The 24,383-nt window shown below is 46.2% G+C and overlaps 1 protein-coding gene across 2 annotated transcripts in view; it reads left to right on the top strand.

The window, feature by feature from the left end:
• CUNH1orf21 (chromosome unknown C1orf21 homolog) overlaps window positions 1-23,169 on the top strand; it is a 189,068-nt gene extending 165,899 nt beyond the window's left edge. For both annotated transcript variants that reach the window (XM_054587667.1, XM_054587668.1), the window contains exons 5-6: window positions 2,205-2,265; window positions 20,490-23,169. In XM_054587667.1, the coding sequence (XP_054443642.1) occupies window positions 2,205-2,265; window positions 20,490-20,528 (100 nt within the window). In that variant the 3' untranslated portion in view covers window positions 20,529-23,169. The remainder of the gene's footprint in view (window positions 1-2,204; window positions 2,266-20,489) is intronic.
• Window positions 23,170-24,383: the final 1,214 nt, after the last annotated feature.

Genomic DNA, 24,383 nt, shown 5'->3' with positions numbered 1-24,383 from the left:
ACATCCCTGTTTTCACGTTGTGATAGTTCAGGGAAGGGCTTAATGGAAGTTCGTCGCAGTCATAGAACGTTAGTGCCGGAAGGGACCTCAGACCAGCCCCGGGTTTTATAGATGAGGAGTCAGAAGTCTGTGCCTCCCCGCTGCTGAGAGACTGCGCTGCCCTGTGAGGTCATGAGTCATGAACATTTAAATGGAGATCATGAGATCAATTAATGTTATATTTATTGCCTTCCTGTTATATGCAGGGCAATATATGCTGAAAAGCTTAGCACAGAAGTTTCCACAATGAACAACAAATCCTAAAAAATGCTGTTATTATGAGGTCTCTTGAAATTTCCAAGGGAAGCTAACATATATGTGGTTGTCTGCATGGTAAGAGATCTGCGTTGTCCTGCCTTTCCTGTCTGGGACCCAGTGCTGTCCAGCAGCCTTATCTACAGAGAGCTTGGCATTTCCCAAACAGGAGGGATTCCCAAAAACTGTCTGAGCAGCCACAGCCGGTGGCTGAACATTCATGTTCCTGGCCCACAAGAAATCGCCCGGTGCCCCCGCAGAGCCTATTGACACAGCTGTAGACACAACTCTAACAATGCGGCCGAGCTGGCTCCCAGCACGGAGCAGAGGCAGCAACCCGGAAGAAAACCAGGAGCAGGCTGATCCCTCCTCTGACAGGAAGAAATGAGAGAAAAGCTCAAACGCAGGTGAAGAACACAAGCCTGGAGTTTAGGGCCATTTTAAGACCCTGGAAGTGGCCGCTGGTCATTAAGTGGAAGTTAAGTAGTGTGTGCAGTTTAGAAGCCTTGCATCCAAAGTGGCTCAAAGAAAACATGTTTGCCACTGAAGGCAAAACCATGAGGAATCTGGGAAAACTCAGCTATGCATAATGGCTTTGCTGTGCAGCCAGAGAGAGAGGAGACTGTTTAAATTCTCATCACCCCAGATTCTGTCCCACCTTCCTAACCTGCGTTAAGATAGTCTGTCTCTGAAACAGGGCATTAACCTTATTTCAGTAATCACATAAAGGAGGCAAAAGTTACATGGCATATGTACATGTGCGTTGTACACGTGCTTTATACCCATGAAAGCTGATCGAGACCCAGATAGTCTTCTTGTTTTCCTTTGACATCAGAGCTGATGTCGTTGTGCTCCCAGATTTTAAATCTTGTTTGTACACACAGGGGAAAGCCTCCTTGGAGCCCCATGATCTGTCATGGGAGGCCTGAAGGGTGCGGGGTCCCTTGTGTGGCTGCTTGTGAGCCCTGAAGTGGGGGGCCCAGTGCCCAGGGCTCTCTCAGGCAGGCTGCTCGCCACACCTCAGCTTGGAGGGAAGAAGCTCTTCCAGAGCCACTCTCCGCAGCCTCCCCCACAGCCACGGCAACCAATAGACAGTAACAGCAGGTGAAAGAAACTGTGCGATGCGTCCCTCACCCCAGCATCCTGAACCTCCTTGGGACCCACAGCTTTGCTAGGTAGACACCATAGCCATTAAAACCACGCTGCTTCCAGGTCCGTTCCTCCCCATGCCCTTCCCATCAACGACCTTCTCTGCTCTCCTTACCTATGTGACCACGTGCCCCTCGCTAAGTACGCTGTTAAATGGAGTAGAACAAGCAAAGACACAGGGCTCATGCTACCCAGGCCGGCCTCCAGACTTCCTCTTTATTCCCTGGAATTTCCGTCCCGGGGGTACATTCGCCGTCGCCCACGCACGTGTTCGGGGCCAGTGTCAAGTTCTCAGCACGTTTGCTGCCAGCCCACAGCTATGCAGTCAGCTGGATATCATGCTGATGCTCACAGCCTTTGTAAAACACCTATTTCCATATAATAACTAGGATTTTTTTTTCCACAGTTGCACACACGGTGGAAATACGTCATTTGCTTGCTTGCCTATGCTTTTTTAAATCACGAATGGGTATCTGAAGAAAAAATGTGGCACACACCTCCCAGTAACATCCTTCTAAATAACATGTACATTGAAAGGAAATTGTATTTCTTAAACCATAGGCACTGATAGACTACTATGAAATGCATTTGTAGGATTGCTGTAATAACATTTATTCTTACTATAACTTCAGAATATTTCCATGGAAAAGTCTGCTATAAATAAACGTCTGCCCCCAAGTTTAGGGACTCAGCATTTTTCTTGAGGGAAGTAGGTTTAAGAAAAAATTGAAACACGCACTTAACCCCTCTTTGTTTTTCAGCATGCACATCTCTGAGAGCCAACAGGAATTCTTCAGAATGCTGGATGAAAAAATCGAAAAGGTAAGAAGTAAAAATAAATTGCGCACCTATTTCAAGGCTAATTGCCTCATGAGGTAGGGTAACAATATTCTGGTTTCTGTGTTACAAAGTTATTTTTGTGAGGGGCTGGGTGGAGAGTTAAAACAAAAGTCCCCCTCACTACGCCAAAAAAAAAAAGCGGCTATGAGAACGTTTAATGTATAAGGGAGCTTCCCAGGATCCTGGGCTACCGTTGATCATTAATTAAAGTACGTAAAGCCAGGACTCGTAAGCACCCTTGTCTGCACTTCTGTGCTGCTCTGACCCCAGACTGCCAGCAGGAAGGTCCCTGCACACTCTCACCTAGTGCCTGACACCGCTTTGGACTCTTTACAAACATTGCATACATATTGCAATCAATACCCCGCTCAGGGTAAGGGCTGTGAGGCATATATTATCAGCATTTTACAGGCAAGGAAACTGAGGCTCAGAATGCTTGAGGAACTTAACCAGGTTTGCATAGCTAACAATTATTGTTATCATCATCCTCTTCCTCCTCCGCCTCCTCCCACTTCTTTGTGGCTCCAAAGCACAGCCTCTAAGTTGCTTCTCTAGGAATGCATGGATTTTACATCGACGGTAAGAGGCAAAGTTGATCCATGTGGAAATTAAACCCATATTTTTGATCTCAAGGTGCCAAATGCTAATCAACTGAACAAAGTATGGACTATGGTAACAAAAATTGCAGGCTTCCATGCTTATAAAATTACATGCTTTAAATTCATCAATGCAGAGGGGTGAATTTTAACTATTAAATCGAGTATTAGCATTTGAAAGCTTTATTCTGAAGAAGAGTAAAATCCTAAATTCAGAACATTATCAATACAATAGCTAAGGCATCACAGGCCAATTTTACCTTTGACAATGTTTCCGTTTTACTTTTATTTCTCTCTTACTTTTTGTGGTATCTGAGCATTTCCTCATAAATTCCTAAGTTTTGCCGTCTATCACTCAGTGACAGGTAATGGGGATCTTACATTCATCAGTATTTCAGCGGCAGACCCACTCTGAGAATAATTGTACAATCTTCTAATGCACCACTAAAAGACCAGCAAATATCACCAGTGTGAAAATTGAGACGGAGAATGAATTTAAATGGTAGTTTAGTGTATATTGCTCCCTGACTATGCATAAATACTCATTTAGGAGTATAATATTTTATTTTTAGTTTTAGTTTAATTTTGGCTTATGCATGACTTTTCAGATGGAAAATTTCATCCAGGACTAATTACCAAGATTCACATATTGGTTCAAAAGCTGTTCAACATGCCCATTACATTTTGTTTTCATAAAGAGGAGCATAAAAAGAAATGTGTTTCCATTGTTTTGGTGAATATCTTTTCTTTCTCAGTTTGTTTGGATTTTTTTTCCTCTGCTAGTTTTCTGGCAACAAAAAGATCTCCTTAGTAGTCAGAGCTAGTCTATAAAAATTAAAACCTGAATTGTAATCCATCTTTTAAACAACATCTACAAATCCGATATGGCATTTAAGATGACCTAACTCCTTTCCGGAGTATTTCCAAAATTGAAATCCTACCTCTTTTTACTCAAAACTGAAATTCATTGTTCCCACCTGAAATTCGATCTTCTTTGCCTTTTGCATCTGGGTGTAGAGTGTGATGTGTTTAGCACAACAAAAGCAAAGTGTATAGCTTGGTCGTTTATTAGATGTCAAGTCTCCTGGACAAAGAAGCATCTGTGGGTTCCACGTAATCAAGTGTTCCCACTATTGAATACATTTCCATTCAAGGAAGAGCTGCGGTTTTGCCACCAGTTAAGATTTCTAGGGGACTTTTCTGTCTTCTCAGAACCAAGCTTTCCTGTTTCTCTCTTATCTAAACCTCATCCTTCTGAATATTGTGACTCTTGTCCTATATATAACTTAACCAGTAGGCCTCTAAGAATTAAAATATTCCTTCTTAATATAGACGTTTGGCTCAATGTCATCTTTACCACCATTTATATAACCGAAATTGGGAATTGGATTCTTATAAAATCGTTTCCCTAACTTTTTAACCATTGCTAAATATTCCTTTGGTCCCAGCTGCAATGAGGACAACCATAGATGCAACTCAAATCATTCTTTAGGTTTTAGAGGGTTCATTTTTAAAAATAATTACACTTAGAGTGTCATGCTCAAAACTGGCGGTCATTCTGAGAGGCCTTGAGTGAGTTTTGAGTTTTGAGATTGAATCTCTCTCAGAAATGTCCAGGAATTCCTTTTTTCTTCTTAATTAATGAGATACAAAATTGACTGAAGATTTAAACCTGCCCTTCCTTGATTCACCTTTTGCATTTATTGAATGTCCATAGGACCGGATTTGAACTTACTTTTCAATTCTCCTCTTGATACCAAAGGAAATTTCTACTGTCTCTCTCAAGATGGATATAAAAAACAAAATAATAATTTTTTGAAGATAGGTATAAGAGTACCATTGGTATAAAGAAACCTGGCCCATTCAATGGTCTGATATGTACAGGGAAACTTATTTTGGACCATGGCGTTCTAAATCACAGATTGTTACAGTGCCGAGCTGCAGTTAGCCTTTGCGTCCCAGGTGGATCTGTGGCTTTCTGAGAAGTTAATTGTGGCACAGAAAAGCAGGTGACAAAAAATGTATTAAACAATTACTTAGCACTTACTGAAGACCAGACATAGTTGCTCAGGATAGAAAAACAAATAGGAAATATGGGATATGAAATAAGCAGGAAGCAGTCCCTGGTCAGAGGAGCTCAATTTTAAAAGTGAATTTCTTTAAAAATGTAATGCTTTTACGGATGGAGGAGTCCTTTGCCTTCCTCTACCCCCAGCCCATCATTGTCACTGTGAGTCACATCGTTCTGTACTGCGTGTTGGGTCCAGTGTGAGCCTGGGGTCCACGAAGCTGCAGCTGGGACAGCTCGTTGGACCCTGGGTAGCATTTCACTGTGCCGGCGGCTGGAAGCCAGGTCCCTGAGCCGCCTCTGGACATGACCAAGGGGGAGATTTTGTTGGGAGACTGGGGAGCGTTCAAAAGAGCTTTATGGCCTCTGATATACTTTTGCTTTTTCTTTGGGTGAGTAAAAATCCTGTGAAACAATGAGGGTCTCATTTATGTTGACCTCATTGTTTTTTATTCGTCTATCTAACCGTCATCCCGTTGGGATCTATCATTGTTGTGCTGGACAATTCACAGGCTCCTGAGCTTCCTATAAGGTAGTGACATTTGACTAGTGTTGCAGCTTAAAGAAAGTGACAGCTTACCGCAGAGTGGATTAGTGATTTTTAAACTCTGTATTTAGAGGAGAAAGAAGATATTATGAAAACTTGGCCCCTGGGAGAGTTTCTGAATACAGTAGCAAGTCCAGATCATACCTGATATTTTTTCTTTATTGAAATTTTTATTTGAAAATAATTTCAAATTTACAGGAAGTTGTAACACCCGATTTTAATATATACTTTCTACTCTACAGTTGAGTTTACTTGTAAGAAGTAGAAAAAGTCAATACATTTTTAAGTACCTGAATATCAGTATCTTCTCCAGGCAAAAAAACAGGGAGTTAATGTCTTGCTTAATGGGGATGTAAGAAAAGCTGATGACCACCCTCGCTGGTGTGGCTCAGTGGGCTGAGCACCGGACTGCAAACCAGAGTCACCGGTTCGATTCCTAGTCAGGGCACATGCCTGGGTTGCGGGCTGGGTGCCCAGTAAGCGGCATGCCAGAGGCAACCACACGTTGATGTGTCTCTTTCTCTCTCTCCTTCCCTCCCTTCCCCTCCATATAAAAATAAATAAATAAAATCTTTAAAAAAAACAAAAACAAAAAAAGAACAGCTGATGACCACGGAGTCTCAAAAACAACCCTGAGTGTTAAATGAAGAACATCTCAGGACAGTGCCACTTGCATCTGGTTAGTTTTTCTCATGCAAGACTTCTGAAGCTTTGTTGGGCCACTGGGCATCTTTTTGGAACCTTGTAAAGAGGTTCCTTGTAAAGAGAGTCCATAAAGACTCTCTTTCTCTAAAAATGCACATGATATACACAAAATTCTTAAGCTAAATGTCAGGATTTTATAATTCCCTGGAGCCTGTCCGCGGGCCCCAGGCAAAGAACGTACTGCTTTCTTTAGAATGCGAGATGCATTTCGTTATTGCGCTTCCGCTTCTGTGGGATCTAGGGCCCAACTGGTCCTTCAGCCCCAGTGGCCTCATCCATACCTCTCTCTGACTGTAAAGCGGATGAGGAAACAGAGGGCAGATAACAACATGCAAACTCCTTCCCCTTTCTTTCTTACTTCCCTTTAGTCTCAAAACTAACTCACAGTCTGTCGCCCCCGAGGGTGGCTCATAGTCCTGTAGGATTTCGAGACTTCACCGCTGTTGCCTGGAATTTATTCAGTGTGACATTTTAAGGAAATGTCTGAAAAAGAGCAGTGTGTGGATTGAAAATCAGCTGGTTTTAAAAGATTGTTTATCTGGAGACCTCCGCATCTGTTGAAAAACTATTTACACTTAGAAAATGTTTGGGTTCTGAAGTGTCCTGATTCCCTTGGCCCCAGAACTAGCGGAGCTGATGAGTAAGGTCACAGTAGGTCTGCATTTATGAATTTATCCAGGGTTCTCTCTTTTAATATCACAAAGGATGAATCTGAATCACGTTTTGAATCAGGGTGCCAGAGACCAGAAGGGTTCTCATTAGATCTGAAGAGAGTGACTTGCGTGTAATTGTGAACTGTGATGTTTGATTCTGTATATAAACTATTTCTGTAGTAGGCTGTTTAACCTCAAGATTGCTATAGAATAAAAAATAACGTTTGGCAGATGAGGCTGATGATAGGTTTTATCTTCTGGGGATGTGTTTAAAGGCCTCAGCCGTGCATGGTCGTGGTGAGAAAACATGTGCTGTTGTATTTTAAACCCTAAAGAATGTCACATGGCCTGTCCCATGTGTGCAGAAAGTCTAGCATGTCCCTGCACCCACCCCGTTACTTTCAGTAACAACCGAGGACCCGACACGGATGGAGAGAGGCCCTTACTGACGTGCACTTTGGACGTGGACGGGGCTGCCAATATCATCCCATTAAATAATTCCCTGCTCCATGGTTATCGCTTCTGCTAATAACCAACCCTTTCCTGTCATCGCCCTTCTTTGCCCTTTACTTCTCTCATCTGTCAGACTCCAAGGTGTCATGACAAGGGTAAGGATGTGTTTTGTTTTTCTCCCTACTGTCCAGCTCTCCACCGCAGCTTCTTCGCAGTCGTGTTGGGGAGCCTGGTGTAGGAGCCCTGGCGACGTGGGCACGCTCTAGGCTTGAGGAGCTCAGCATTCCCATGTAGCTCATAGTCACAGGCGAGGAAGCCAGGAAAATGAAGCAGGCAACGGCCTAAAAGAAGTGCGACGCACAGCCTCTGCGCACTTTCTTTTGTCTGGAGGACTTGACTTTTAGACACCTCTTGAGGTTCTGTCAGTCTGGCTTTTCAGGGAATAATAGACGAGAAGAGTTCAGGCTCTGGAAAAATGGAGTGCTTGAATGCGAATAAGAATCATGCTGTCTTTTACGAGCGATGTGGCCAACAATGGTCTGAACTCCACTGACTGACCAATGCAGGGCTCACTCAACAGCGTCCTTTTGCCGTGAGTGCAAGTACTTGGCGCGAGGGAAGGCACCAAGCTACCACCCAGAGCAGAGAGACACAGTGACATGGACATGAGTCCTCTCTTTGAGTTGTTCATGTTCAGCTTCTCCTTCCCGTCCTCTTCTTGGGCTTCCCTTCTCCCTCCCTCCCTGTGGCTGTTGCGTTTGGCAACCATGGGCGTCGTGGTGGCCTTTGCAGAGGGCAATCGGGGGTCAAGAGGGCGCCGCCCTCTGTAACGGCCACTTTATTATGTGAGAACCTCTAAAAGGACCAGGAGCATGAAGCAGGCAGTTCTGTAAGGATAAGAAAGGACTCTCGCTTGTCTTTGTTTCCCCAGAACCTAGCACAGGGCCTGGGACAGAACTGCTGCTCAATGCACCTGTTCAGTGAATGACTGGAGCAGATAAACCACAGGGCTTAGCAGGAGTGAAAGGTCACAAAGGAAGGACACATGGCCAGGCAGACTCCTGCAGTAAAGGGCTCTCCATAGGATGCGAGGCGCTCCGACAAGGAGCAGCAGAGCAGGTACAGAGCAGGTACAGGGCCCAGAACCCGGGTCGAGGGAGTCATGGAGAGAAGCCACGCAGAGCAGAGAGCGCCTGTGCTCCACACCGGGGCCAGATCTGAGGCCCAGCTCCAGCAGCAGCTGTGTGACCCCGGGCTAAATGGTTAGCCTTTCTGGTCCTCTGTTCACTCACCAAAAAAAAATGTGGATGCTAATACTAACTTGTCTGGGAAAGTAAGGGCAAATCACTGTAGAGTTTCTAGCAGAGCGTGTGAGTGTTGTAATGCTCTCTGACTGGCAGTTTTATTTTGGTTGGCGTTGCCTGTATCCATTTCATCTGGGCCATTTGTAAAGATCTGGGGGGAATTTTTGGGGGGTAGGGGGAGGCTAAGACTGAAACTAAAAATGCAGAACTGAACAGCATGAGTCTTGCTGGAGTAAATGCGTTCCTGTGGTACAGATGTCTCCTTGCAGGTAGATTATTAGATTAGGAAACTTTCCAGCGCATTGACCCATCTCCCCCCTGTGTGGTATAAAGATGTTAAGGAATTAGATTTGTGGAAACATCGACAGAGCCAGTAGATAACCTGTACTACTACCGTGCAGCTGGGATTTTACAGAATGAGCCTGTGACTCGGTTCCATCAGCCTGGGTCCAGCTGAGTCCTGTATTTTTTTCTTCTTTGAAGAGTTCATTCTTTTTTAATTCTTGTGGGTTTTTTAAAAACTGCTTTAGAAATATTCATTAATACCAGCTTTAAAATGCCTAAAACAACAACAAAAATTGTAAGAAGTTAGAAAAGGGAATCACTCCTCCCACCAAAATCATTAAAATGGCTAGACTGATTTCTTTAATTCATGTATTAACAAACTTAACTGAAATATGGTGGTGGGGGGGGGGGGGTTTGGACCCAGAAATGAGGAACTGGGATAATAAGGAATTAAGAAATTGGGTCCTTGCCTTTGGAGAGCTTCTTATCTAATCTAGAAGCATAAGATTTTGAGTTAGGAGGAACTGTAGAGAATATCTTATCCAATTTACCCCCGATGTTTTCAACTCCCACTAAACAGGCCCTCTGTGGCAGAGAATGAGACCTGCCCATTTATATCACCTCTCTTTGAAAGGCTGTTGAGTGGAGACACATTCGGCTCCTTCCCTGCAGAAAGCTCTCTTGGAGCAGACACTTCAAGGCTGCCCCTATTTTAACCCCGTTTCACTAAATAGATTCAAAAGAGGAGAACCAACACTCAAATTTGGTCATTGGTGGTTCGGAGGTTTGGGCAAACCCTGCTTCCCTTCTGGGTTTTAAACAAATTGAAAACAGACCCAAGAAGCCAGATGAGTATTGTGGGTCAGTGTCCAGCTTATTAATGAACCTCGAAATTCCCAAGTGCAGAGTTTCTACTAAACTGGTTTGGAATATATTTGCAGCCCTTCAAACATCATCTGTAGCCAGAATATATAAAGAAGTCGTACTAATACAAACCAATAAAAAACATCAATTAAACTTATGGATCTATATCATTGAAATTCTCTTGTATACAGTAAAGTTCACTGAAGCATTCTGTGTTCAATAGCAAAACAAAACAAATAATAACAGCAAAAAACAAAACAGAAACAGTGTAAGTGTCTAATGATAGACAGATGAATAAATAAAAGCCTGTATAGTTCTACACCACAGTACTATGCAGAAGTTAAAGAAATGAATCGGGCATATACACTTATAGATAGCAAGTCATAATTATTAAATGAACAAAGGATTATGCAGAATAATAAAAATTGTATGGTATCATACAAATTTAAAAACACAAAAAATACTGTATACTGTTTACAGGTGGACATTCAACAAATATTTATTAAGCACCAGCTGTTTACCAGGCACACACACACACACACACGCGCGCGCGCATGCACACTATAGTATGGTATGTTTTTATATATTTATAAATGGCCTCTCTTACACACTTTAGACATTCATATACACATAAAGCATAGTTTATTTGATGTAGTATGAACATGACATGAATATTAAAAATGAGCTAGAAGGACACACAGCAAGCCCATGACTGGTGCTGTGCCTTGGGATGTGGAAAGGGAAATGAGACAGTAGTTTCCTTTCTTAGTGGGGAGGGTGGCAGCCAGAAAGAAATCTTACAAAATACTTCTGGTTCTTATGTCTGAGTGATGCACAGATAGTGTTTGTTGCCGTCTTTATACTTCTCTGTTGCCTGTACATTTTTCAAAATTAAGTCATTGAAAACAGGAAATGTCAAGTGGAAAAAGCCGATTACGCAGTGGTCAGTGGCCTTGCTCACACCTTCCACTGCGTCCCAGCGTGCAGGTGGGCGGAAGAAAACCTTCAGGAGGCATTAACGTGCGGGCGCAGAACCACGCTCAAAACCGCTTGCAACGGCCCTCTTGAGACTTCCTTTGAAATCGCTCCTATTTTTGAAAGGTTTCCGTGGTCATGGCTACAGAGGCCGTGGACCTCTAGTAACCGCTGTTCTTATTGGGCACTCGGCCAAATGCGTGACCACCCATGTTTTAATCAGAGCTTCATTAGACCAAATAGTCCCCACAATGCAGTCCTGCGTGCCCGGGCCTGTCCTGGGGCCTCAGTCCCTCCCTCAGTTGTCTTCCTCCCGAGCTGCCCGTTCCCAGGTGTATTATGTTCCTCAGGTTCCCAATGAAGTCCCATGGACCTTGCTCCTCTTCCTCTTCTGGGATGCGGCCTGGCCACCTGAGTCATGTCCTGGAAGCGGAGGGACACCAAACGGACATGTTCTGCTCAACCACGGGCCCAGGACACCCCCCGCCACTGCCCTCTGGGTCTTGTCTCCCCTGTGTCTGGCTACTCATGTCCTCTGCCTTCCACGGGCAGAGACTTCCCATTGATGGTTGCAGTTCTCTCCCTGGCCTAATGCGCACCCTCCCTGTTCTGAAAGCAAAGAGAAAGAAAAAGGGGGGCGAGCGCTGTGGCCCAGCAATGTCCTTCCTCTGTGCGGGAAGGAAGGAATGGAGCCGCCCTCTCACACTCTCTCCTCCCTGCCCCGGGGAGCCGTGAGCGGGGCCAGCCCGACACCCTCCACTCTCCACCTGTGGCTGGGTGGGTCTGTCCCCATCCGCAGGGCCCTGGCCTCGGGAGGGCCTGCTGGGTTCTCTGCTCCAGCAAGAAAACAGATTCCCGTCTGACTCCTGACTGTGCTCACTTAAAAACTCTAAGGCAAGGAGGTATGTGCTTAGTCTCCCCAAACCTCTAGCCGTGTTCCATCTAAATTCAAGGATATAGCAATTCTTTCAGAATAAAGAGTTCTGTAGAGTTTGTCTAGAAGGCACATCTTTGTCAAGGAGGACGTGCGCTGAAATCCGTGAGTTGCTAACGCCCTTGTCCTAAAGGACGTGAACCCATGAGGCTCTAGTCTATCAAGTGGGTTGTCCTGGTGTGGGGACAGGGGCTGGTATTTAAACCTGAACGCTTACACCTGGAAATAGACTAATTTAGACATCCCTTTGAATTAAGCCCATTAAATGGCCTGGAAATCTTCCTCAAGTAATTCCACTAAAAAATTATGGTATATCTAGTACCATTGTAAGGAATCAGTAACAGCAGGGTAAAGTTTTATAAGATAATCATTCAGTGAAAAAAAAAAAGCAAAATAAAAAATTGTGTCTATTATAGATTAAAATGATATTAAAATCACATATATATGGACAGAGATTTAAATGAAACTTGAACAGCCCATTCCTTAGGAAGAGGGGGTTGTAGGAAAATTTTTTAATTTAATTTTGATTTTGGTGGATGGTTTTGTTATCTGGAAAATCAGAACAATTTTATGAAAGGACATTTTGGAAGCACGCTCTGGTCCCATCTTGAGCAAGAAGTCTCCCAAGTTGGAAACGGTGTCTGCCATTGGAGGAAGGGCGCGAGCCCTCCCCGGGCTGGGCCGCTGAGCCCTGCTGGTGGTCCTCGCCGCGGCAGCAGCCCCCGGCCAAAGCCAGTGCGCCAGACAGGAGGTGCTTTTACATGTTTAACTGGTGGGGGCAAACAAAAAGCAGAATATTTCCTGGCATGTGAAAAATAAGGGGAACTTCCAAAGTCAGCGTGCATAAGTAAAGTTTTATTGGAACGCGCCATGCAATTTTTTTTTTTTTTTTTTTTTTTTTTTTTTTTTTGCTTCTATCTGTGGCTGCCTGCAGGCTTACATTGCCAGAGTTGAGTGGCAACAGGGACCACGTGGAATGCAAAGCCTGAAGTGTCTACCGTTTGGCCCTTGACGGGGAATGTCCCCAACCCCTGCCCTAGGACATCAGTCCCATGTGGCCTAGAGACATGGACACCCCACCCCTTCTCCATCCCCGCTTCCCTTTTTCTTCACTCCTGCCCCCTCCTCATGGGCAAAGAGCCTCTCAGAAGTCGTGCTGAGTGCCAGTGTCAGATAAAGCTTGAGAGAATATCCTCCTTTTTATCCGTAGAATGAGGACTTGGGTTTAATAAACACGTTGGGGCGGCGGTGTTGGGGGGAGGTTTGAAGCTCTTTAGTTAACACTTATTCTTTCCTGGAAGTGAAAAGCCCGTGTCCTGGAATTGTTGTCACTGCTGTCGTGACCCCGGTGAGCCGCCCTGTTCTGGCCAAAGGAACAGCGGGGCGCTGTCACCCTCCTGCTGCTCATTACACACAAGACCTGCATCTAATTAGCATAAAGCCTATTAGAAACAGAGACGGGCCGTTAATGCCTCGATTGATTTTTCTGAGGAAGTAAGTCAGGGGAGGAGACTTTAGCAGCACAGCTAATTACTTTGCTTTTCCTCGGCACTTGTTGTCAGTTGTCGTTGGACTGGAAATGGAAATGCTGCTGAAAACGCTCTGTGATGGGAGAGGCTCTGACGCGTCCAGCCCCGAGGAAGGGGGTCGGAGCCCGGTTTCTGGCCGCAGCCCCACAGGGGGAGGGTTGGCCGGCAGCCCCCGGGGTGTCCTTCATTCCCCTTCTCCACCCTTTCCCGCCACCTCCTCCTCATGTTTGTTCTGGATTCCAGCTCCGTGTTCCCAGATGCTCCAGTGGTGGAATGCGGCTCTCCTGCCCTGTTATTCCTGGTCCAGGGACAGAGCTTGAAAGTCCAGATTCTCATAGAAACTTGGATCTGAGGGTGGTGATACATGCAGGAAAAGGTTGGGCGGCGGGGTTTGGGTGGGCAGAGATGGAACGTGGGCCAAAATCCAGATGCGGCAACTGTGTTTCATTACTCAAGATCCTCTTTGGTGCTTGGAAAGCCGGCCAGCCACACAGCGCACGGTGGAAGATTATGCAGGAGGCATAACTGAGTCAAGAAACAGAGTCCGGAAGCCCACCGTTAGAAAGAGAGAGGGGGCAGATGAGTCATGGAAAGGAAGCCGACAGCAGGCAGGAGAATCAAAGTGATGCCAGAAGCTAACAGGTGTCCCCAGCATCATCCTGAGAGGCAACTGAGAGGAGAAAGAATTCTTCAGTCAGCCAGTCAGTCAGTGAGTCAACAAACAAGAGCCTGCTCTGTGATGAGTATAACAACTCACACTTCGAGACAGAAATAAGCCTCATTTAAACAAACTCTTATAAAGAGCCTTCATTACAAAAACTCGTATTTGCTTATGATTCTTTTATCAGCTGCATTGTTCAAAGGGCTGCTTTTTTTCCGGTGGGATTTGAAAAATGTTAACAATTGGCTTCGCTTATGAAAGTCCCAGGACACCTCCTGTATCACATCATTCAACAGCCTCCGTCCCTACACACTCACACACGCGCACACATTCATAACCGTTGCGTCAGGGGCCGCACAAGGATTCCATTAGGTATCAACAAGACTTCTTGGCTAAACATGCTGTAAAGCATGGCAGTGGGATGGAAGGAGCACTGGGAGAGGAAGAGGCCAGTTCACCCTCGAATAACTGGGGGAAATGTCCGTTGAAGATACGATGTTGGAACGAGATGGTAAAGATGAAGAGGCTGGGAGGGGTATGCGAGAAGAGAACAATATTCATAAAAACAGTATTACACAAGAAGGACCTCCCTGTTTGGGACCTGCGGGTTGCTGGTCCTGTTGGCGCTGTTTGTTTGGTAGCAGAGAGCACAGGACCCATAGTTTAGTAATTTTTTTGTTTTTGGCTGGAGGAGATATTCGATGGAGTTTTTCATGCCTAAGAAAAGTGCTGCAATGAAAATATGTGTACATATGCTTTTAATAACTTTATGGAGGCATAATTTACAAACCATATAATTTACTCATTTGACATGTACAGTTAAATGAATTTTAGTAAATTTACCAAATTGCCCAGCCGTCAGTCGCCACAGTCCAGGTTGGGAACACCCCCGTCGCCTCAGTGAGGGCCCGCCCTCCCTCCTGCTTGTAGTCAGCTGGCCGTTCCCACCTCCAGGCCCGGCAAAACGACGCACGTATTTTTTTTTTTAATGTGTATTTGGGAGTTTATCTTTGATACTGGTGTCTCTAATAAAGGGTGTGAACATTTTTAGGACTCACTATACATATTACCCTTTACTTTTCAAAGCAGCTGTACCAGTTCGCAGCGAGGCCAGCGGTGTATGAGCCTCACATTTCATTGTGCACTCTCAAAATTGGGTGTGGCTATTTTTAAGTAATATCGCCTTATTTTAATTTGTATTTCTGATTCCTGAAGCAGACCGTTTATCTGTCTGTGGGTTCGCTGGTTCTATTTTGTTCTGTGTGAGTTTCCACGTTGTGCCCTGGCCTCTGAGGGAGACCCTCTCACTGTTCGTTTTGTGATACATGTGGGCATCTCATGTACCTTCTACCATTTACACACTGCACGCTGCAGCTAGTCTTCCCATTGTGAGGTGAGACTTTTTATTCTGTTGCATTATTTTTTGACATGCAAAGTTTCATTTTTACATGATCACATGAACTCACCTTTGTGTTTTCCCTATGAGGCTAAGCATTGTCTTCCTCTCTAGAGCTTCGACCTGAGTTTAGATTTTTATTCTGTTTGGTTATTGCTACGATTTAGCACATTGGTTCTTTTGGATTCCTTTTGTCGGGTACTTAATTTTTACCTATCTTCGGCTGTATTTCTGTGATATTTTATTCAGTGTTAGTAATATTTTGGGTGGGTCCATTTAAAGAAAAAAAAAAAACCATGGAAAAACTGACACGCATGCAAAGGACGGAAACCGAGATGGAAAGCACGCTATTCCCAGGTAGCGGACGGAGGGAAGCTGTCAGCCTGGGGAGACCATCCTCTGGTTCCAAAGGCCCAGACTAAGCTGCTCTGTGGGCAAGAAGCGGGGTTTGGGCTCTGCTGTGGAGCAGTTTCAGAGGCAACTTGAAAAGGAATCTGAGGCACTCCAGAGGAAAAGAGAAGTTTCCCTGTCTGGAATGTGGTAAACAGAGGCTCATCCTACGTTAGGTGCAAGGTCGGAGAGGAAAACCACTAGGTCCCCTTCCAACTCCAGAATTCTACACTCTCTCGATATCTGTCATCCTTTCATTTATGCAACAAATATTCATCGAGCATCTAACATGTTCCCCACACTAAACAGTTTGTGCCCACTCGTTACTTCTATTCATGGAGGAAGGCAGCCAGTTAAGAAATGAATTGATGTTATCGATAATGTCAGGTAATGGTAACTAATACAGAGAACAATGGAGCAGAGTAAGAAGCGCTATTGGGTACGGGGTGTTCAGGGAAGACAGTGAGGTGACATTGCAGCCAAGGTTTAGAAAATGTGAAGCAATGGATGCATGAGGCCTAGGGACAAGGGGAGGCAGCCAGAAAGCAGGAAGGACAAGCACCCAGGTCCCAAGACACACAAATAGACCAAGGCTCTGAATGTAGCTGATCAATCCAGCTCTGGGCCTAATTTCTTACCCAAGCAGTTTACGAACTATGTATTGTTAGATCTAAGATCTCATTCTTCAATATCATCCTAAGACCTATAATTTATTAAGTTCCTACCAGGTGCCAAGCTTTGCTAAACACCTTAGGTATTTCACTTCTAATTCCCACCCAAACACTGCAAGTTAGGTCTTACCATCCCCATTTTAAAGATGGGGAAACTGAGGCTCAGCGCTCCCTCTGTATTTTTCATCCAGCTCTAACCTACCCCACTGGGAAAGTATGCTGTTCACAGTTCATGGGTACATGCTTGAGGTGTATGGATTAGGCCCAGTGCACACTCATCTACAAAAAGGGACTGAAGGCTAATACAATACAATCACACCTGAAACTGGATGGCCCACCATAGGCTATTTGTATACTTAAACTTGAAAAAAGTACTGCAGGGACTTGGCAGGGAAAATTTAGTGTTTGAAGACACTTTTTGAGCATTCCTCTTTAAACCTGCAGAATTTAAAGTTAGGATAATGTCTTTTCCTTTGCTGCTCCTCAAAAATCTCTAAATCTTAGCCTCGATATTTCAAAAAACAAGATTTTATCCTAGAACCTTGGAAGTGTATGTTCTGAGTTGACACAAACTCCTTTAAGTTTCCAAGAAAGTAATGCAGACAGCTGAAGGGGGGGGGGAGGGAGGGTGTTCCTGTACCTAGGAAGGGCATAGGCAGGGACACGCCAGTGAGCAAAGGCTGCTGTGTCCTCTGTCCGCACCACAGTGCCCATGTGGTCTCCCAACAACCCTTCCTTGTCAGTATCATCGGGCGTTTCCGGTCTTCCAGCTGGTGGGGCCCTAGTAGGGGTTTTGCTCTCTGTACCTTCCAGTGTGGCCTTTGCACAAGAGCAGAATTGTGTCCAACAGTCCCGGGTTCCAACTGCGCAAGGCGTCTTTACAAAGACCTCCGTTTTGCAGTCCGGCGCAGTTAGGGAAAAGGGCGCGCTTCGGCGCAGAGAATTACTGTATTTCCCAAGCCCCGCTACTCCCTCTTCCTGCCTTCTGACAGCTGGAGGTTTTAAGGTCCTCTTTTGAGCACAGCTCTTTGAAAATTTAAATGAGATGTGAAGTTGTGTTATAGAAACCAGCCCCCTGTCCTGCCCAGTAGGGCTGGCGTGCAGGTGGCGCGCCGCAGACGGGGCTGCCACGCGGTCCCGCCACGCGGTCCCGCCAGTCCCAGCTCTCGGGTTCCCCTTCCTTAAAACGACACCAGCCATCTGGGGGCTCGCACTCTCGAGGATTTCCATTTCCAAGTTTTCTGTTTATAACATTCTTGGTTCTCAGAGCTGCTGACAGGTGATAATAACAGAAATGAAACTGATTTGAATTTGAATTTGAATTTAGTTCTCAACCTCACTATAGTGGTAACAAAAAAGTCAAGGATTATCCTGGGCTTGTCAGAGTTTGCCCGCAAGTCCCAGGGCGCCCCTCCTTGCCTGCAGGCCTGGTGTGAATACGGCTGAAATAACGTATGCAAGGCACAGCTGAAATAATGTATGCAAGGCACCGATCGCAGTGTTCCTTCTTCTCTAGCAATTGTAGCCATTTCAGAGGAGCAGCTGCTTGGGAAGTGAGAGCTGCCCTCTTGAGTTTACACAGAGGCTTCTATAGATTTGTTCCTCAAAAAGGAATGCTTCCTTATAGGAACAGTAAACTAGGAGGGTCTGAAATGCATCTTCTGCTTCATAACCTTGTAACTCATTTGCAGAATTGGAGACGTGCGCACGCCTGTCTCTCACGGGGCCTAAGCCTTCCTTCTGGATAAGGTGTCCTCTGAACCCCACACTGGCCAGCTGGGCCTTCACTTCCATTTGAGGCCCCGCTGAGATGTAAGAAGGGAAAGGACTTAGGTGTTTGCCATCGGGAACAGGAAGTTCTGGCCTGTCCTGGGCGCAAGACTGAGGCGGGAGGAGGGACTCCCTGACATCCGTCAGATCACAGTTGATGACCGCAGCCCTCACCCTCCAGCCGCAGGGAAGGAGGTTCCTATCCGTCTTGCCAGGGGACTGGACAAACACGATGTTTAATGGTCTCAGTCATAACGGCAGCAGCACATATTTATTAACTGCCTGCCAGACGCTGTAGTTTTCCCCTTTAATCCCGATCGCAACCCTGCGAGGCAGAGGCCACAATTACCCCCAGGTAGCCAAAGCCCAGTGGTTTGCCTGATGTCACACAACAGTGTGGGTGTGTCCACATGCACACTGGAAAGGTCCTCTGTCCCTTCTCAATGAAAACCGCACGAGCCCACCCATCCGTCCAGCTGAATGCCCCGTGACCACACGCAGGCCCACTGCTGGGCCCCCACATCAGGGGCTCTGGAGAGCCCCCCCACCCCCAGCCCGGGAGGCGCACAGCATTGGGCTGACGGGTCGGGTGTGGAGAATAAACTCCTGGCTGTCAGGTCCGCATCAGGGTGTCTCCCAGCTCTGCAACATGTCGCCCAGAGAGTCTTTTCTGAGTGTTCTGGGCCCAGGCTAGGGACGGGTTGCCACTTGCTTTCGGGGCGGGGGGGGGGGGGCGGTCACCAGGGAGGCTCCGATGTGGGGTGACTGCTGAGTGCACACTTCTCTTCTCGGGAAGATCAGCTGCCCAGTTTCTGTGCCCCGAAGGTGTTTTCATGCAGCAAGTAAAGCAAGCCTGGAGACGACACCGGGGTCAGACACTGCGTGTGTGCAGGGGAGGCAGGAGGGGCGCTCAGCAATCTGACGCCGCAGGGAAACGAGAACTTGCTCACGGGTGAGCCACACTCCCAGAGAGCAAGCAGTCCGGGCCATTCAGCCTGGGAACAGGCCGCTCCTGACGACTTCATTGTGTGGGAGCGTTTTTCAATTTATCAAACACGTGTGCCCCTGCGTGCACACCTATGCACAACATGTATAAATTATGTGCCAGGCACTATTTAGCCACTTTACTACTATTAACTCATTTCACCTTCAGCAACCATGGGAGGTCAGTCCTGCTGTTATCTTCGTTTTACAGGCGGGGAAACTGAGACACAGAGAGGTGACTTAATCCAGATCCCAGAGCCAGGGTCGCCCTCAGCCAGGCGATCCCGTAATTCAGTATGACGACACTTAACTCTCATGAGGATGTGTAATATTTCCAATATACAGATACTGTGACGAAGAAACATGTAATACATGTAATACATAGTTTTATGCAAAGGAATGTCCTTTAAGTTTTAGATACTTTTACGAATAAGTTCCAGTTATTTAGAAAATTCTCTTTTTAAAGGAATATTTCCCCTCCCCCAAAGAAATTGAAACAGGTAGCATGCATTCTAAAAGAAAAAAGTCAAAGGATGCAAACAACAGCGTTAACCCATGAACTTGCTTTATGGACTCTGCTGGGGCGACACAGAGCCCTCGTCTGTGACACTGTGAGGCAGGCAGGCGCTTTGCTCCTGTGCTGTCTGTGTGGATTACCGACCAGGAAGCCGTGGGCTTTGGGCGAGGCAGCCCAGCCAGGTGAGGCGTGGAGCTTAAATCCCAGCCCTCGCGGAGCCTTCCTAGAGTGAGCAACCTCCTGGAGAGAGGATGGGTACGTTCAGAAGTAACCGTCGTATGGAGGCCTGAGGCCTGTTAGCAACCTGTTTTGTTAGCGAATGAATCAGCACTTTTGCCTTTCTTCTGCATCCCACACTTAGCCAATGTAGTCCTAAAATAGGTTGTATTCAGTGAGTCCTTGTTTATTTTTTTAAAGATCCTGTTTTAATTTAGAGTGGATTAAAAGGAAGACATTCCCCTCTGTAAAATTGTAAATTCCGGGCATGGAGTGTAGCTGTCCATGTGAGCAGCCCTGGCCACAGCCGAAAGTGACTTACTCGTTGTTCATTTCAGTGCCTCTTGTTCATGAGAAACTGGTCTCCGGAATGGATCGTCCATTTAGTAATCTCTTGGTGAAGGGCTGCATCTTATATGTGCCTAGTATGAGTTCTTACCACTATAAAGGGTTTATGTGGGGCTTGGTAAAACTTACATGTTTTGAGGTATATGCAATTTATAAATCAATATACACAGTTTATAAAACACATATTTATGACATATCTACCTCTTGCCCAGTAGTTGCTGATGAAGCCTGTGTTTTGGTGCAAGGAGACGTATGCTGAGAGAAAATTGACACATGTCACTGTCTCAGGCTTGGCCTTGAATGTCTCATTCACGTGTCATTCTTCTCTCTTCCCTTCCAGGGTCGAGATTACTGTTCGGAAGAAGAGGATATCACATAGCACCAACCTAACACTCAAACCAGGAGCTACTACTGTGTAAATAGGTGACACCCCAGTTGAAATCTTTGCAAAGGTCGGTCCTCTCCAAGGAACAGCACTATAGCAAGAGAAGATCGTTCCATATCGTATGCCCCATTAAATTACAGTGTTTAATTTACTTGCAGAGGAACTTGCAGAGGAATATTGCTAAAAACAAACAAACAAAAAAAAACTGTTATCGAACTCTCTTTGTTGCTGCTAGGTAAAACTTGTTGCAACTTCTCACTCCTCTTGTGTCCAGGTATGCAGCAAAATTCTGCGACTTTACCCGAAAGATACTGTTGGTTTTCCAGAGGCCCTCCAACCTATTTTCTATAAGATGAGGTAGTGGTGAACTCAGATATCAAACTTCTATTCTAGACCGGTCCGCTTCTCAGCATCTCCTTCCCTCCCTCCCTCCTCCCTGCCTCTCCCGAGAGGTCCAGAGCCTTGCTTCTCACAGGCGAGGTTGCGCTTGGGGGATGGGATGGTTGCTATGGCAAGCCTTGTCTTCTCTACTAAGAAGAAGTAGAGAGACTCTTACCGATTTAAAGCTTGTGGTGACCTGACTCCTGGGAATGACCCAGGAGCGAGCAGCAGGTTGTTTCACTTACTAGGTATCTACTCAAGGATTAAGCTTGCGACATTGGCTTTGCTCAGATGCAGACGGAAGTGTGATCACAATCATTTTGAATCCCTCTTCCCCACTTTTTTTTTCTAAGAAAATAAACATTTTACTGTTTTTATGTATCCTTGTCTTCTCCCATTCATCCAGTTCAGTGCTTTCCTTTGATCCTGGGTGTGGAAGATGAGCCCTCCTTTGCAATGACAGCGATAATGGCTCTCTACCCTCCCATTAATATTCTACCGAGCATTAGCTGGGCAGCAAGTGGTCCCAGGACATGAGGGGACATCCCACGGCTTCTTAGGAGGACCCGAAACCACCCCGTTAGCTTCATTTTTGTTAGCGAACCAACCATCCTGTTTCCTCATTCTCTCCCTTCAGTGGCCGAGGAGCCCTGTCACTTCCGTGTCCTCTCCCTTGCAGCCCTGCCTCGCACAGTGAGGAACGTTCGCCCAGCTGAGAACGGGGCGCGCGCGCACTCTGGTGACGATGTTTGGAGATGCGAGACCTGAAGCCCCAGGGCAGGCCTGGGGACTGGTAACTGTGGGTTTGGTAGAGTTTATTTTTCCATATTTTATGAAGAGAATGATCTCTTCCCAAAGACAGAAGTAATATTTTTAACAAATGTTGTCACAAGTCAACAGCCATCAAAAGGAGAAAATAACTTTTGTATTTTTTTAACGCGTTTGATAGCTTCGACGAGGGTTGTCTTTGTTACTTCCTGGGGAGGGCGCCCTGTCCAGTGCTGCGCCAGCCGTCCAGCTGTGGGCTCGTCCCCCAAAAACGCAGGAGAAGCCCCACCTGGTTCTCTCTCGGGGGGGTCGTGAGTGTGCCCGGCCTCGCCATCGGCCGCACAGCCACCCTCTGGCGTGGCGTGGTTGGTATATGCCGGGTAGTCAAGAGATCACCTGCCACAGAATAGAATAAGAAGCTAAATTGGTTCTTGCTGAGAAGATGAGCCCGGACTTTAAAATCTAGCCATGTAACTGACGTCACCATTGATGAGCTAATGGTGAGACTCCTCACCTCCTGTTAGACCCAGGGCGCAAAAGGGGAAGGACGGAAACTCAGTCAAGAGCTATAGAAAATGGACTCAAATGTTAGCAACAAAAGCCCTTCATTCTTCCAGCCAGCAGCAGCTATTTTGGGGAGCAGCTGTGGTTGTTACATAAATAGAGAAGCAGCCAAAATTTAAGGCTTTTTATCCTGCTTCAAGCAGAAAAATGCAGGGAGAGTCGAGTCGCCTAGGGTTTGAAGCTCCCTCCCGTTGTTTGGTTTTGGCCAAGTAACTAAAATAGTTTTCCTCAACTGTAAACGAACTGCGGAGCCCCACCTCAGACGTGTCCACTGAGGACTTTGTTCACTGCTATGCGGATGCCCTTGTCCCTGGGATTTCTTGTTCTCATGAAGCAAATGCTGTCTTCCACGTGACCCCTCCACCGTCTCAAGTAGTGTCTTCCCAGAAAATCACCGCCTTCTGCCCGAAGATGAAATGTGCTCATATCATTTTCCTTACAGTCATGTTTAATGTTTGGACATGACACACGTGTACACAACACCACGTGTTTCTTGGGAACCGGACTTTTGAGTGTCTCGTAAAACCAGAAACTGGTTCCCGTGAAACAGTGACTTTTCACCTGGAGTCCCGGTTCCAGTTCCAACACTGGAAACCTCTTTGAAGTCCAAAAGTGATTTATCTGCAGACGTATTTGGTACATCTAGAAACAGATCTGAGGACTTGGGCGGTTGAGCAGGTTGGCATGAAATGCTTGATGATGTGAGAGCAACACTCAAAACTGTCTGTTTTCCATTTGTTGGTTTTTAATCATAAAATTATCAAGTGATTTGTGTTTGTACATTATTTGTTATGCCTTCTGAAAGGGTCTAAAGCAAAACTGTTTTGACTTTTTTTCCCCTGCGTATCTGAACGGTAAGCAGATTGGCTCAGATACAATGAAAAGAATAATCCAGAAGCTTCTACTGGCTGTGATCTCTGATGCTCAGGGAGATGGAGGGAGGGAGGGAGGGAGGGAGGGAGAGAAATGGCCCCAGTGGATGGAGGTAGAAAAAGGATGAGAAATGGACTGAGGAGCATTTAGCCGAGTTGATAGCATGGCTGTGCGCCGCCTGTAATCCCCAGTCCAGCTGCCTGGCGGCCGTGGGTGGGTCGGACCGTCCGTGAGATTTACAGCTGGATGACACAGGCCTTCTGTGCTCCCTGCTGCGGAGTTGTCAAAGTTCCGCGAGTGTGCGTGGCGTTCTTTGAGTTGGCGGAGATTCAAGATCACGGAGTACTGCTGTCGTAGCCGGAGACGTGTCTGTTGCTGGCAGAGAAGCCTGACGCAGACTTTTACCTCAGTGATGCCTCCTAGTCCCAGGCTGGGGCACAGAGCGGTGTGACGGTCTGTTTAGGGACATTAGGTCCAGAGATGAGAAAGCCAGGCCCCTTCAGAATCAGCAGCAGCCTCCACGGGCCTGCTGGGAAATGCGCCTCTGCCCCTCGGCAGTGGCCATGGGCTTCGATGACCTGGGTGAGAGAGGGCCTGACTGAGGAGTAGCCATGGTCAGTTAGTCACTCCTGGGCCCCGGCGCCCCTCCCCCGCTGCCAGGTGTGGCCACCCCTGCACCCTGCAGCCCCCGGGAGCCAGCCCAGGGGTGACGGCCCCACGTCTCTGCCCTATGGGATGCCACTCCACTTGGAATTATAACTTGGTCTTTCCAGCTCCGTGGAGACGGCTTTTTGGCCCTAGGATCACACTCTCCCCTGAGCCTGCTAGAAACAGAGATTATACCTCGTCTGAATTTTACCTCAGGAGCCCATGATGCGGGTCGGCCTATTGATTGCAAGACCTGCTTAGACACCAGGATTTGTCTAAATTCTGGGCCAGAATTTAGAACAGAGTTCCATCTCTACCCATCTTGGGGGTGGGGGTGGCGGTTTGGAAACGAGGTTTAAAATGTCAGCTTTATAGGGAGAAAAACTGTTAAATTCTTACTCCAGGAAAATACTGACTCTCAGTCTTGGATTCTGTAACTCTAAAATGTTCCTTACAAAAGACAAAACAATTGGTTACTAAGGCTCTCTCCTTCCTCCTCCCAACTCCCTCAGTAAAAATTTAAAATAAATTTTTAAGTTATTAGATTGCACTCTATAATTTTATATAAAATCTGCCTTCCATGCTTTTCCCCCCAGAAGGCATTCTCAGAGCTTT

Source organism: Pteronotus mesoamericanus, unplaced genomic scaffold (genome assembly GCF_021234165.1).
Source record: "Pteronotus mesoamericanus isolate MK-2021 breed Mesoamerican mustached bat unplaced genomic scaffold, CSHL_Meso_final scaffold_1186, whole genome shotgun sequence".
Lineage (NCBI taxonomy): Eukaryota > Metazoa > Chordata > Mammalia > Chiroptera > Mormoopidae > Pteronotus > Pteronotus mesoamericanus.
Note: the sequence above shows the minus strand (reverse complement) of the source record. Positions and strands in the feature narration are given on the sequence as shown.